Raw genomic sequence first — 15,113 nt, 5'->3', positions numbered from 1 at the left:
GGTTGCGAGTTATACCTTTACTGAATTTAGAGATAATCCTGACTTTTTTAGACCCAGGATATAGTCTAGTACTAGCAAAAGGGGAGAGCATGCAGTGATAACGTGTTTTGAGCCACACAAGATCTGGAATCTTTTCCATGTCTGCATATACTTGTAACAAGTCATTTTTCTGTTATGTAATAGCACTTCTTACACATCCTCTGAACAGGACACCTCTATGCTTTCAAATGATTGACAAATCAGTCAAAGAACCTATAAATTGGGATGGTGGATCTGTTCAGTGTTCTGAGAGAGCAGATGAGGAAGGGGCTGAAGAGTGATTGACGGGCTAATCACTAACTAACCGAGTTAGTCGAGTTAGTGATTGACGGGCGAATCACTAACTAACCGACAAACTACGTTTGTCTTGGCCACATGGGAACTATAAGAATAACTTTTGCTCGCTCTTATCCTATCTTGAGCATGACCTTCGATAGGACAGGAATTGGAGGAGAGGTGTAAAGGAAACCTGTGTTCCAGTGAAAGATTAAGGCATCTCCTAGCAAATGATGTCCCAAACCAGCTGTGGAGAAGTACTGGGAGCAATTTTTGGTCTTGGTCGTGACAAATAAATCTATTTTTGGGACTCCGCAATGCCAAAATACGTTGTGGAGAACAACAGGGTACATTTCCTATTCGTGTTTCTGCAAGAACGTTCTGGTAAGGGTGTCTGCTGTGGTAGTCTGCACACCCAGCAGGTAGGCTGCTGCTATGATGCTGTGCTGAATGCACCAATTCCACAGTTTCACTGCCTCTGCGCAAAAGGATAGTGATCTTGCTCTTTCCTGGTGGTTTATGTAGAACACACATGCTGTGCTGTCATGACTTTTATACATTTGCCCCTTGATCAATGGTAGGAAATATGCACAAGCATTCCTGACTGCTCTGAGCTCCAATAAGTTTGTAAGGGGGACCATTTGCCTTAAATTGTGTGACTGTCTAGATGATAAAGATGCATCTGTTGTCAGTATCAATGTTGGAGGTTGCTGCATGAATGGGAGCCCTGTGCACGTATTCTAGGGATCTTTCTACCATTCAAGAGAGTCTTCAACTATCGAAGGCATCCACAGTAGTTTGTTCAATCTATCCCTGTTTGGTGTACTGTTTTGAGCCATGCCTGAAGGAAAAGCATATGGAGCCTTGTGAGACTTATCGTAAAGGTGCCTGCCACCATGTGCCCGAGCAGTTGAAAGTAATGTGTGGCCAAGGTCTGGGGGCTGATCTGAATTGTGTTAGACAGTTAGGGTGTTGAATCTGTGTAGTGAGAGAAAGGCTTTGGACTTCACCACATCAAGATGGTGGAATCTCCTTCCTTAGAAGTTTTTAAGGTCAGGCTTGACAAAGTCCTGGCTGGGATGATTTAATTGGGGATGGGTCCTGCTTTTGAGCAGGGGGTTGGACTAGATGACCTCCTGAGGTCCCTTCCAACCCTGATAGTCTATGATTCTAAGATAGCCTCCTATGAATTCTAGATGTTGCACTAGAGTCAGAGTCGATTTTTAATGTTCAGTTGTAGTCCCAACTGCGTGAATACATAGTCTTTTGCGTGGCTAATAAGGCATTGAAGGATTGTGCCTGGATACAGATATATCATGATTCCTGATTTGTGAAGATGGGCTGCTCTCACAGATAGGACCTTCAAGAATACTCTGGGTGCAGATGATAGGCCAAATGGAAGCTCCCCATATTGAAAATGGTCTTGACCCAAGATGAATCTCAGGAACCTCCTGTGGGATGGTTGAATCTCAATATGAAAATAAGCATCTTGTAGGTCAAGGGCCAAGAACCAGTCTCTCTGGTCCAGAGATGGAATTATTGCTGCTAATGTAACCATCTTAAATCTTTGTGCCTTTACGTATTTGTTTAGTGATCTCAGATACAGAATGGGTCTCCATCCTCTGTTCTTTTTTGGCATCAGAAGTATTTGGAGTAGAAAACGGTTCCTCTGTGTTGACTGAGAACTGGTTCTATCGCACCAAGGTTTAGGAGATTAATTTATTTCCTGATGTAACATTGGTCCCTGAAGAGGGATAGGGAGGGAAGATGGGTGGGAGGGAGGCAGGTAAAGTGGATAACCATTGGAGATAATCTCCCTACCCACTTGTCTGTTATTTTTTCCCAGTTTTGTTGAAAAAGAGCAAGGCGGTGTCCGAAGAGATGTAGATAGTTTGAGTTTTGCAGCAATTGATAGCAAGAATGATAGTTTGGGGCCTCGACCAATGTCTCCAAATTGACATTTCAATGTTGAGGGCTGTAAAATTGAAGTTTGGGGGGGCTGTCTACTTTTGTTTTGGAATCTGTGGTCTTTTCTGCTGGGGTGATTGGAACTGGGCTGGTTAGGATCCTTGTGATGTTTGCAATTTGCTGTACTTTCTTTTCTGTACATATAGATCCCCCCAGATTGAAATGTGGCCTGAGTCCTTGTGTGTGTGGAATGAAGGATCTGTCTTGTCCACAAACAGTTTGGATCCTTCAAATGGAAGGTCTTCCACTGTCATTTGGACTTCTTTTGGGAAACAGGAAAGGTAAAGCCATGAAGATCTCGTTACTGCCACCACTGATAACGGAGCAGGCAGCTGTATCCATGCAATCTAATGCAGTCTGTACTGCTGTCCTTGCCAGAAGCTGGCCCTTGGCACTGATGGCTTGGAACTGCTCTCTTTGATCATTTGGTAGATGATCAATAAAGGCACTGAGTTTTCCATAATTGATGTGATTCTATTTCACCATCAAGGCCTGATAATTTGAAATCCTGAACTGCAGGGTTGCTGATGAGTACGATTTCCTGCCAAATAAGTCCAGTCTTTTCCAACCCTTATCATAGGGTGTTGGTTTAGCTGTCTGCCACATTCATTTACAGCCTCTACCACAAGGGAGTTTGGTGATGGAAGGGAAAAAAGAAAGTCCACACCTTTAGAGGTGACATAAGTATTTTTTGTCTGCCCTTTTGCATGTGGATGTTGTCATGGCCAGTGTTTGCCAGATGATTTTGGCTGGGTCTAGTAAGGCCTTGTTGATCGGGAGTGCAATACAAGGGGGATCTGAAGTAAGTCCACCACTCTGTTGGTGAGGTCTTGAAATTGTTTGAATTTGTCTGTCACAGACGGTTGAGGAGGCATCAGTTTCATCTGGACAGGACGATGAAGTGTGTGTTGCTGGAGTAATTTCTTTATCCAGTCTTGCCTCCTGCTCCCCAAAGGTCTCCTCTCAAGGATCAAAGGATCTAGAAAGGGAAGCTGAGGGAGATTGTCTTCCAGGGGGATAGAGGAAGACTCTCGAGGTCTTAGAGAACTGGGTCTATGGGCTGCCCAAGGGTAACAATACCACCACTGGGGTGATGTGAAGGGTATGGGTGGTGTAACCCAAGGGTGTCCATACCAAGTGGATGGGGGCCTTGTCTGTCATGTTTGTAATGCAGTTGTCATAATCGTCAATCCCTCAGTTTGAGGGTGATCTCTACCACAGATTTACGTATGGGTTCCGAGATGACTCAGGAGTCTGTTCCTGGAACCACAGATCAGCCCGCAGTAGGTACAGACGTTTTCTGGCATGTCAGCTGCCTGCTGTGAGAAAGTTTTCCCATCCCCCTCCTTCCTTTTCTCTTTTCAGATGCAAGGGCAAGAGGTGCAAGGATGGGGCAAACTCAGGGGAGGGGGCAAACGGGGTGGGAAGAGGCAGGGTGGACCTTGGGGGAAGGGGTGGAGTGGGGGTAAAGCAGAGCACCCCCCAGCACATTAAGCAGTTGGCGCCTCTGGGCAATACAATCCTGGGATGTATAAACAAGGGAATCTTGCGTAGGAACAGAGGTTATATTACCTCTGTATTTTGGTACTGCTGCAACACTGAGACCTCTGCAGCAACAGCGTGTCCATTTCTTCTGTCCACAATTCAAGACGAATGTTGATAAATTGGAGAGGGTTCAAAGAAGAGTCATGAGAATGATTAAAGGATTGGAAAACTGGCCTTATGGTGGCTGAGCTCCCTGAGTCTATTTTGCTTAAAAGAAAAAACAAGAAAAAACAAAAAACAGAAACAAAAACGGTTAAGGGATGATCTCATCAAAATTTATGATAATGGCCTCTTCAATCTAACAGGAAAAGGTATAAAAAAGATCCAATCATTAGAAGTTGAAGCTAGAGGAATTCAAAATGGAAATAAGTTGTAAATTTTTAACCATGATGATAATTAATCACTAAAACTGATTACCAGAGATTGTGATGGATTCTCTGTTACGGGAAAATTTCAAAGCCATCACTGGATGTTTTTTCTAAACCATATGCTATAGTTCAAACAAATTATTTTGAGAAAGTTCTATGGTCCGAGTTATGTTTGAGGTCAAACTAGATGATCACAGCGGTCCCTTCTGGTTTTAGTGTGCATGAATCACTGAAGTAGAGGCAGAAGGAGGAGAAGATTTGAGGAGTGAGTTAAAAGTAGCAGAAAGGTGTCTGGGATTGTGGATGTGGGATTCAGCCAAACTGAAGAAGTATAGTTGCTTCGCTTGGAAGATTACAGAACTGAAAGAGGAAAGAATGATTTTCCCCCATTACAAAGTCAATCTAGTCCTAAGATTGCACAAGAGAAGCTCTGCAATGTGAGAGCAGGAGCAGAGGAAGCAGATGTTGGGAACGAGCCAGGGCTAAGGGTTGTCAAGGTAGACACTGCACTGGGAGAGAAGGGCAAAAGAGTTAAGGATGGAGGAGAGCGAAGCATGGGGAGAACCAATAAACATATCATTGGAAGAGAGGGCAGGGAGAAGGCTGAGAGCAGATGAGAAAATCAATGCTGATGGATTGGAAGTTGTGGAAAGGCTAAGTGACAGTCAAGGGGAGTTGATATGTGATGGTGAATGAGACCAGGTGATGGTCAGAAAGGTGGAACTTGGCAACAGAGAGAGAGCAGTGCTAGGTGAAGAGCAAGTTAAGTCAACAAACTCTTTGGTGAATAGGAGACTTGAACCATGGCTGCAGGTTGAAAGAAGAGGTGAAGATGAGGAAACATGCAGCTAAGGGGTCAAATGAGTCATCAATATGGAAGCTGAAGTCAAAGAGCGTGTGAGCTTATGAGGAGAGGAAAAGAGAGAGAGAGAGACAGGAGTCAAAAATCACAGAGGAATGTTGAAGAGGAGGATGTGGGTGGATGACAGCAACACAAGAACATAAGAATGGCCATAGTGGATCAGACCAATGGTCCATCTACCCCAGTATTCTGTCTTTCAACAGTGGCCAATTCCCAGATGCTTCAAAAGGAATGAACAGAACAGGGCAATCATCAAGTGATCTGTCTCCTGTCATCCACTCCAGAATCTGGCAGTCAGAGGCTTAGGGACACCCAGAGCATGCAGTTGAGCCCCTAACCATCTCGGCTAGTCGTCATTCATAGATCTATCCTCCCTGAGCTTATCAAATTATTTTTTGAACTCAGTTATACTTTTGACCTTCACAACATTCACTGGTAATGAGTTCCACAGGTTGACTGTGCATTGTGTGGAGAACAACTTCCTTTCACTTGTTTTAAACCGGATACCTATTGTCATTGGGTGACCCCTGTGTTCTTGTGTTAAGTGAAGGAGTAAATTCCTTATTTACTTTCTCTACACCATTCATGATTTTATAGACCTCTATCATATCCTCCCACCCCCTCATATAACTTTTTAGACATGTGGTGACCACAACTGAATGCAGTATTTGAGGTTTGGGGCATACCATGGACTTTAGTGGCATTATGATATTTACGGTCTCATTATCCCCTTTCTAATGCGTCTAGTGAGTCCCAACATGGATTAGCCTTTTCGACTGCCACTTCACATTGAGCAGATGTTTTCAGAGAACTATCCACAAGGACTCCAAAATCTTTCGTGAGTGTTAACAGCTAATTTAGACCCCATCATTCTGTATACTTTCCAATGTGCAATACTTTAAATTTATCAACATGGAATTTCATCTGCCATTTTGTTGCCCCAGTCACCCAGTTGAGTAAGATCCCTTTGCAACTCTTTACGATCTGCTTCAGACTTCACTATCTTGAATAATTTTGTATCATCTGCAAACTTTGCCACCTCACTGTTAACCCCTTTTTCCAGATCTTTATGAATATGTTGAACAGCACTGGCCCCAATACAGATCCCTGGGGACACCACTATCTACCTCTCTTCATTCTGAAAGCTTAACATTTATTGCTACCCTTTGTTTCCTGTCTTTTAACCAGTTACCGATCCACAAGAGGACCTTCCATCTTATTCCATGACAATTTAGTTTGCTTAAGCATCTTCGGTAAGGGACAGTCTCAAAAGCTTTCTGAAAGTCCAAGTATACTATACCCATTGGATCACCCTTGTCAACATTTGCTGACCACCTCAAAGAATTAATAGATTGGTGAGGCATGATTTCCCTTACTAAAGGTATGTTGACTCTTCCCCAACACATCGTGTACATTTCTGTGTCTGATCATTCTGTTCTTTGCTATAGCTTCAACAAATTTGCCTGGTATCAAAGATAGGCTTACTGGCCTGTAAATTCCAGGATCACCTCTGGAGCTTTTTTTTAAAAATTGGCATCACGTTAGCTATCCTCCAGTCATCTGGTGCAGAAGCTGATTTAAGCAACAGGTTACATAAGTAGTTCTCAGTTTCATATTTGAGTTCCTTCTGAACTCTTGGGTGAATACCATCTGGGCCTGGTGACTTATTACGGGTTAATTTATCAATTTGTTCTAAAACCTCCTCTATTGACACCTCAATGTGGGACAGTTTCTCAGATCTGCCATCTAAAATGAATGGCTTAGGTGTGGGAATCTCCCTCACATTCTCTGCAGTGAAGACCCATGCAAAGAATTCATTTAGATTCTGCAATGGCCTTATCTTCCTTCAGTGCTCCTTTAGTGCCTTGATCATCCAGTGGCCCCGCTGATTGTTTGGCAGGTTTCCTGCTTGCTTAATTTTTTTTTTTTTTTTTGCTTTTAGTTTGAGCCTTAATAGTTGCTCTTCAAATTCTTTTTTGCCTGCCTAATTATATTTTTACATTTGACTTGCCAGAGTTTATGCTCCTTTTTCTCCTCAGTAGGATCTTACTTTCAATTTTTAAATGATGACTTTTTTACTCTGCCATGGTGGCATTTTTTTGGTCCTCTTACTATTCTTTTTAATTTGGGGTATACATTCAATTTGAGCCTCTATTATGGTGTTTTTCAAAAGTTCCCATGCAGCTTGCAGTCATTTCACTCTTGTGACTGTTCCTTTTAATTTCCATTTAACTAGCTTCCTCATTTGTGTGTTTATTCCCCTTTCTGAAGTTAAATTCTACTGTGGTGGACTTCTCTGGTATTTCCCCTCCTCACAAGGATGTTAAATTTAATTGTATTATGGTTGCTATTACCAAGCGGTTCAGCTATATTCACCTCTTAGACCAGATCCTGTGCTCCATTTAGAACTAAATCAAGAATTGCCTCTTCTTTTGTGGGTTGTGCCTCCAAGAAGCGGTCATTAATGGTGTCTGGAAATTTTCTCTCTGCATCCTCTCCCGAGGGGACATGTACTCAGTGAATATGGAGATAGCTGAAACCCCCCTATTATTACTGAGTTTTCTATTTTTAATAGCCGCTTTAAGCTCCCTGAGCATTTCACAATCACCATCACAGTCATGTGGTCAGTAGTGTATTCCTACTGCTATAGTCCTTGATTCAAGCATGGAATTTCTATTAATAGAGATACTATAGTACAGTATGATTTATTTAAGATTTTTTACTATATTTGACTATATGCTCTCTTTCACATATAGTGCCACTCCCTCACCAGCACAACCTACTCCGTCATTCCCATACATTTTGCATCCTGGTATTACCATGTCCCATTAATTGTCCTCATTCCACCAAGTTTCTGTGATGTCTTTTATATCAACATCCTCATCTAATGCCAGGCACTTAATTTCACCCATCTTAGTATTTAGACTTCTAGCATTTGGATACAAGCACTTTAATAATTTGTCACTTTTTAGTTGGGGGGAGCAGAGAGAAGAATCAGATGCAGTACTGTTCAGAAGAGGAGAAAGAGCAAAATGGGGGAGAGGTTGGAAGTGGCAGTAACAGGGGAGAAGCCCAATACCCTCACACCAGTAATTTGCGAGCTACGCGGAGAAGGGGTGGGAGGAACTGCGAAAGCAGCAGCAACCTCATTAAGAGAGGGGTGCTGCAGAGACAGGGTCAGAGATGAAAGGATCTGGATCTCAAAACAAGGAGCTGTTGAATGCGAGTATGAAAAAGACTCTGGATGGCTGAGATCTTTTTAGAGGAAGAGTGGGCATTCCAGAAACAGCAAGAGAGGTGGATCGTGGGAAGGAAGGCGATGGACACAAGCTTAGGACTACTGACACAAGAGAGGCGGAGGTGGTGGAAGGGATGAATGTGAGATGTAGTGGAGAAGGTGGGGGGAGGGAGGTCTAGGATTTGGACAAATGCTATCAGAGTTGAGGAGGAGGATACACATGTGGGACTTAGGTTTGTGCTGGAAAGAAGAGGGAGGAGACTGGGGTGTAGAGGGGAAGATGTGTAGGCAGAGGTGGTGGGAACAGCAGAGGGACGATAGTAACCAGGAAGGCAGGTGGAGATGGGGGGGAGGGAGAAGGAGAGGAGAAGGAAGAAGGATTACAACAGATGTTACGATGAGGTGGGATGCGGTGAGCCATAGGTTAATGGCAGGTTGCAAAAAACAAAGCAAAAACCTCATCAATCTTAACAAAATATAAATTCACAAACACAAACCAAACATTAAATGTCTGAAGATATGCTCCTGGCCCCAGTGTTGAGACCCTGCTGTCTGGGAGAAGTCTCCTATTCTAGGCAGAGCCCTTCAATCACAGTTCCTGTTTGTGATGAGGGGCAAGGTCCCAACTGTGATATAGTGACTCTCCCTCATTCAGAGTCACCATACCTCTAGCTACCATCTTACTGTAGTTCCTTCCTTCTATCATACATCAACAATATGTACTTATTTCTAGATATTAACATTCTACATTAGTTGCTACATGTTTTATCCTTTCCATTCTCTGCCTCTTGCCTCAGATAACAGTGTCATTTTAGAAGGGCTACCAGTCCTTGTGGCCTGCAAGGTGGCTTCAAGTCCAAAAGACTTTGTAGTTACAGAACCAGACTGGGAATTGGGAACACAGATCAGGCTTCTAGTCTAAATCCTTTTCATGGTATTGGTCGCTCCATCTCAAAGAAGGATATTGAAAAATCAGCCAGGACTCAGAGATGACACAAATTAGGAGCGTGGAACAACTCAGATATGAGCAAACATTGAAAAGGCAGATTCATTACTTTAGAGTTTAGAGAGGAGAAATGAGAGAGGATGTGAAAAGACATAAAAGTAGTGAATGGTAAGATGATGGATCAGGAGCTTCTACTCTTTCCTTCTTAAGAACAAATGGTCATTCAGTGAAACTGAAAGGTGGTAAATTCATATTTCATTACAGAAAATACTTTCTCACACTTACCATAATTAGATGGCAGAACTCATTGCCACAGAATTTCACTGAGGCCAAGGACTTAGCAAGAGAGTCAAACAGAGACTGGACATTTATATGAAGAATACCCCAAACTGTAACAGTAAATACTAAGAATTTTTAGAAGGGATATAAAACTTCATGTTAAAGAACCCTAACCAATTCCTAACTATTAAGAATCAGGAGGATGCACCCCTTGAGGGTGATCACCAGAGATGTGGTGCTGGTCACTAGTGGAGACAAGATACTGGGCTATACAGACCAGTGGTCTGACGCAGTATGGCAATTCCTGCATTACTATGTAAACAATCCCTGCCCTAAACTGCTTACTGTAAGAATATTCCCAATGTGGGCCACAGAATTCAAGCTGCTGTCAGGACAAGTCTCATTTGACTGAGCATTTGTGTGGGTGGGTGGGGTTAAAGTACAGGACACAATACTTAAATCCACTGATCTTCCAAGTCTTAATATAGCACTCCTCTGTCAGCAAATTTATGTCTTTGAATGGGATTTTAATTCACCTGGTCAGTCTTCCGAGACTTCACTTGGGAACTCCATATACTGTACTATCTTCCTCCTCCCCTTTATCTCCAAGCTTCTGAGTGCTCTTTCCCTTCCTGGCAGATAGGAAGTTCTGGCAGCAATTGACCAACACCCTTCAATTTGATATCTATTCTCTTTTCTCCAGCAAACCATTCTCACCCAGGTCTCTGACAAACTCTTCTTAGCCAAACTGAAAGGGCACATCTTGATTCCTCTGGATTTATCCACCACTTTTGACATTCAAGTATCTGACACTCCTCCTTTTCCTCTTTTCTCATATTTTACAACTCCTGGTTTCTCTTTCTGCATTTCCCTTTAATATTATCCATCCATTAAGAAGCATCATGATATCTGTTACACTCAGTCTCAGGACACTAAACATATACACCACCATGCACAAAAGGTAAATCATTGAAAAATACAAAGCTTTTTAAAGAGTTACCAGCCATAAAATATGTAAACACTTTCAGAAAAGTGTGCATATTTAGGAAGTAAAACAATCATCTTTTCTCAGCTCTAAGTTTGCTTAGCTATAGCTAATAAGTTTTACATTAACTCCATGTAGATAACTTGAAATATAAATTGCAAGGTCTATTGACTCTTTCAGTGTTAGTATGCCTAGGTTTTTTTTGTTTCTTGAATTAACTTATAAAACATTTTCAAGGCATGAAAAAAATACTTTAACAATAGTTACTATTAGTCTGGATTCTCTTCCTCATTGAGTAGCATCCAGCCTTTTCAGCCTGTGGGCTGAACATTATTTCAAAAAGTTTAAGGGGCCACAACCAATACTTAATACTCTGCCCTGTTCTACTCCCATTAAGTTGACTATGCAGTGCAAAGGGAACCAACACCTGACAGTTCCCTACTGAGAATTCCCCCGATATGAAGTACTCCACATCAGGTACAGAGACAGGTCTAATCACCAGCTCCCACACCACATTCCCTTCACCCCCTAAGTTGGAGGGGTGAGTCAAAAATGGAGAGGGAACATGGCTGAAGTGCAATGTACCCAAACTCATCCCAGCTGGCATATGGTCCCTAAGAGTCAGCTGGTGATAGAGCAGCCCCCAATTGCTCTAAACTGGACTCAGACAAAGAACCTTGGTAATCAGTTGTTGATTCTCAACTTCCCTCCCACCCGCAGTCTATTGGGCTGCTACTAGTTGAGTCTTGTTTCAAAGTTAGGCTGTAAGCTCTTCAGGGCAGGGTTCAAATCTTCCTACTTCTTTGTACAGCCCCTCAGTACACGGAGGTTTCAATTCTGAGTGGGGTTTTTGGGTGCTACTACAAAACAATTACTAATATAGTTAAATAAAAAACAAATCCATCCCTTAGTCTCCAGCTTCAGGATGCTGCTCCACGAAGAATATAAAGCTAAAAAGACATTTTGCCGTTCTCTTTTGCATTGTACAAAGCTAAGGTCTTTGGTGCAGCATTCTTACTTGTTTCATACATCATATACTACACTTTTGCAGTGTTACAGAAATACCATTTCAACCACTGATAGTTTATTTTTTTCACTTGAGTTCACCTTGGAAAAACTGAGATGTAATTTGAAATTCACAATAAGAAGACAGCACGTATTGCATAATTCAGTCCACACAAAGGGCCAAATTCAGCTTCCATCACACCTGTATAAATACAGAGTAATCCTATTGATATCAATGGATATACCACAGATACACATAGGTGTGATTATAGAATTTGGCACAGACATGTTCAAAGCAGTTTATTTAAAAAAATAAAGACTTACTTCCTAGTTTAAAGTAAATGAAACGCTAAGGATACCTACCCATCAAATGACGCTGAGGTAATCTAATAGGGTCAATTTCTATCTTCTGAAAATGAGGGGGGTATTCTTTTCTGGAAAAAAAAATTAATACAGTTGTAGTTTTGACAGAAATTGTAACGTATTTTGACACTGTTATACATTTCACCAAACCCAGAAATATGAATTTTAGCACTCTGAATAAATATATTTGAATTAAGAAAGTGAATAGCTTTTCCAATTATATACTACACATACACTGAAATATCTGTATGTTCTGATACAGACAAATTAATAACCTAAATCTGACTGCCAGAGTACTAGCCATGCTCATTTAAGGTCATCTAAGTGTTTCCAACCTCAATCCCCTTTTTCAGTAGCTGAAAACTTGGGATCTTTCACATTTCAGGATGAAATTTTCCAGGCCCAGTATCTGCCTGAAATTTTCCCCTTTTCCCCCCTTTAAAAATTACCTTAATAAAAGGTTGATCCATATTTTAGAATGACAGTGACTAACACATTTCCTATTAAGAAAACTTTAAAAAAAAAAAAAGATAAATATGTATATGTGCTATCTTAACTTTGGCATTTCTTCACTTTAAAATACTTTACCACTTTGTTTACTTTTTTATATTGCAGAAGCTGCTGTTCAACAGAATCTTATATTCTTAGGTTAAGAATTCTGTATATTCTGTACACAGAAGTGACGCAATGTGCATTTACTCAGCTTGTGCTAACCGTATAGCTCCACTAAGGTGCTAATGAGTTAGCTAGAGGTTTCTGGTACTGGATTGGGAAACTGAAGAAAAATTAGAGATGCTGGTTGTGACACACTAAGCTTGCATTCTGAAATGAGCTTAGTATGTAGCATAAATTTCCTTTCCCTTTCCCTTGCCGCTTCCCCCTGGTCAGTTTTTCAATGTGGGAAATTTACCAAAGTGCAAATTTATTATCCCCTTTGAATTTTATATGTAGTTTGTTTGGTTCTGAATAATAAATGTTTACTTGCAAGTGTATGAAATTTGTCTCTGGCTGATTTTTTTTCAGGGCTTCTATTGTTGACTAAACACTGTTTATCATGCATCAGATGAAGTGAGCTGTAGCTCACGAAAGCTTATGCTCAAATAAATTTATTAGTCTCTAAGGTGCCACAAGTACTCCTTTTCTTTTTACTGTTTATCTACAATGCCTTCCGGCACCCTTTTTACCAAACAACTACACCAAACATCCATATCTTATAGTGTTGGGTGGCGGCAGTTTGATGATAGCATTATGCAGTAGGGATGGTTGAAGGAGTAGTTTGATAAGATTGTGGCATGTACATATGGATGCTGTGATAATTTAGGATTTGAATCATAGAATATCAGGGTTGGAAGGGACCTTAAGAGGTCATCTAGTCCAACCCCCTACTCAAAGCAGGACCAATCCCCAATTTTTGCCCCAGATCCCTAAATGGCCCCCTCAAGGATTGAACTCACAACCCTGGGTTTAGCAGGCAATGCTCAAACCACTGAGCTATCCCATGGGGATGAAGAGGAGAGAACATGTAATGGTATGTACCTTAACTTTTTTATTTCTTTGCTTCTGTGACTGTAACAAGTATGTTTGTGTAGCAACTCTGTTTCAAAGTGTGTGTTTTAATATGCATGTAAACTGAACCAAAAAGTAAGTTTTACACATTTAGAAAAATTGTGTGGGTTTTTTGTTTGACTTGTTTTGATAGAAATTAAAAAAAGTCAAAAGATTCACAGCATAACCAAAACAGTTAAGGTGCAATTTTGTAAAGCAAAAGCATATGCGAGATGTCACTTGGCATTATGTAGCTAGCTTGCTGTACCTTTAATATTTCATTTATCACTAACATTAGCAATAACTAGAACTACTATGTATTAATGCAGTATAGGAGATATAAAAGTATAAAACCATTTTGCTACTGGGATGATTCAAGCCTATTACAATTTTATTTTAACAATCCCCTCATCTCAACAACCAGAACATGCCTTGGCTTGTGTCATATATTTGACATTACTGTTTGCAAAACTATTTGATAGTATTTAAATATCTGAATTCAACAGAGAGTACAGGCTTAGTACAAGTATTAGATATGTATATACACACACACACCCCCCCCTAAGAAATCAAAGGCTTTTTAAGTGCTGGACCAAGCTACTTAGTTTGACAATTCAAAATCTCTGCACACAGTTAAAGTATACTGTAATTATTTTTTGGAAAAAAATTAGATCTCTTACGCTTCCTCCATTTTCAACTTTTCTTGACCAATCTTCATACACAGTTGACAATGCACAGTAAATTCAGCAGATGAAATAGCAATTTACCTTGGCATATTCATACTTCAGATGAAACACATTTTAAAATTTGTATGGCATCACTGAACTCGCGTTTCACATCATATATTGTTGAACAATAATTAAAAGTAAGTTGAACACTAAAATTACATTCAACAGCATACTGCACACTCCCTAACTTAAGCTTGCACTCAGCCAAGGCAAGGCACCATCAAGCTTGCTCACTGTCACGTTTCAAGGTACTGGACAGTTATATCTAGTCTTCTGCAATTACAACAATCACAAAACAATAGCCAAAAGCAAACATATCCAAAATTGCATGTAGAATGAAAAAACAGAAAAGAAGCCCAGACTGACAATTATGCAAAGGTGCCAGTGTAAGAGGCTGCCTTCCTTCTTTGCAGCACAAGAGCCTGATGGCAGTCCTTTGCTTATTTGTTTATAATGAGAATAAACTATTGGGGGCTGGGGGGGGGGGGGGGGGGAGAGAAGAAGAGAGGAAATCACTTAGAAGCATCACCTTAACCTTTTCCAAAATTTTAAGGCTAACTGTGCATAATCGGTTTCTTGCTGATAGTGTACAAGTGACAAGTAGAGGAGGGGGAGATGGGTATGAGAAAACAACATTGCGTTAAGAAAACAAGAACATATTTCACACAGTACTAGTAGTACATTAATGGATATACTTCCTAAATTTCTAACCTTCCTCAAACAGAAGACATCAGCAAAAAGGTATTCTGAAATAGTTGTTTTTTTCCACATCCTTTTTTATTGAAACATTCTATATTTTTCAGAAGTTTAAGAGTAGAGATTTTAGCCATAAACAGAATTAGAGGCGCCACCATATCTTAATTCCCGAAAGGCCTACATGGGTATGTCTACACTGCAATAAAAACCAAACACGCACATACACTGCGGCAGCAAGTCTGAGAATCCAGCTCAACTGACTCAGAATTG

At 40.8% G+C, this 15,113-nt stretch overlaps 1 protein-coding gene across 6 annotated transcripts in view; it reads right to left on the bottom strand.

Moving 5' to 3' along the window:
* The window catches only part of SENP6 (SUMO specific peptidase 6), a 164,577-nt gene that overhangs the window by 86,688 nt on the left and 62,776 nt on the right, over window positions 1-15,113 (bottom strand). For 3 of the 6 annotated variants that reach the window (XM_077812712.1, XM_077812714.1, XM_077812713.1), the window contains one exon: window positions 11,875-11,945. In XM_077812712.1, the coding sequence (XP_077668838.1) occupies window positions 11,875-11,945 (71 nt within the window). Of the gene's footprint in view, window positions 1-11,613; window positions 11,703-11,874; window positions 11,946-12,323; window positions 12,387-15,113 lie in introns of those variants that run through there. The other 3 variants (XM_077812715.1, XM_077812716.1, XM_077812718.1) reach the window with 2 other exon arrangements.

This window comes from Eretmochelys imbricata, chromosome 3 (genome assembly GCF_965152235.1).
Source record: "Eretmochelys imbricata isolate rEreImb1 chromosome 3, rEreImb1.hap1, whole genome shotgun sequence".
NCBI classification, from domain to species: Eukaryota; Metazoa; Chordata; order Testudines; family Cheloniidae; genus Eretmochelys; species Eretmochelys imbricata.
The sequence above is the reverse complement of the archived record's forward strand: the minus strand, read 5'-3'. Positions and strand labels throughout refer to the sequence as shown.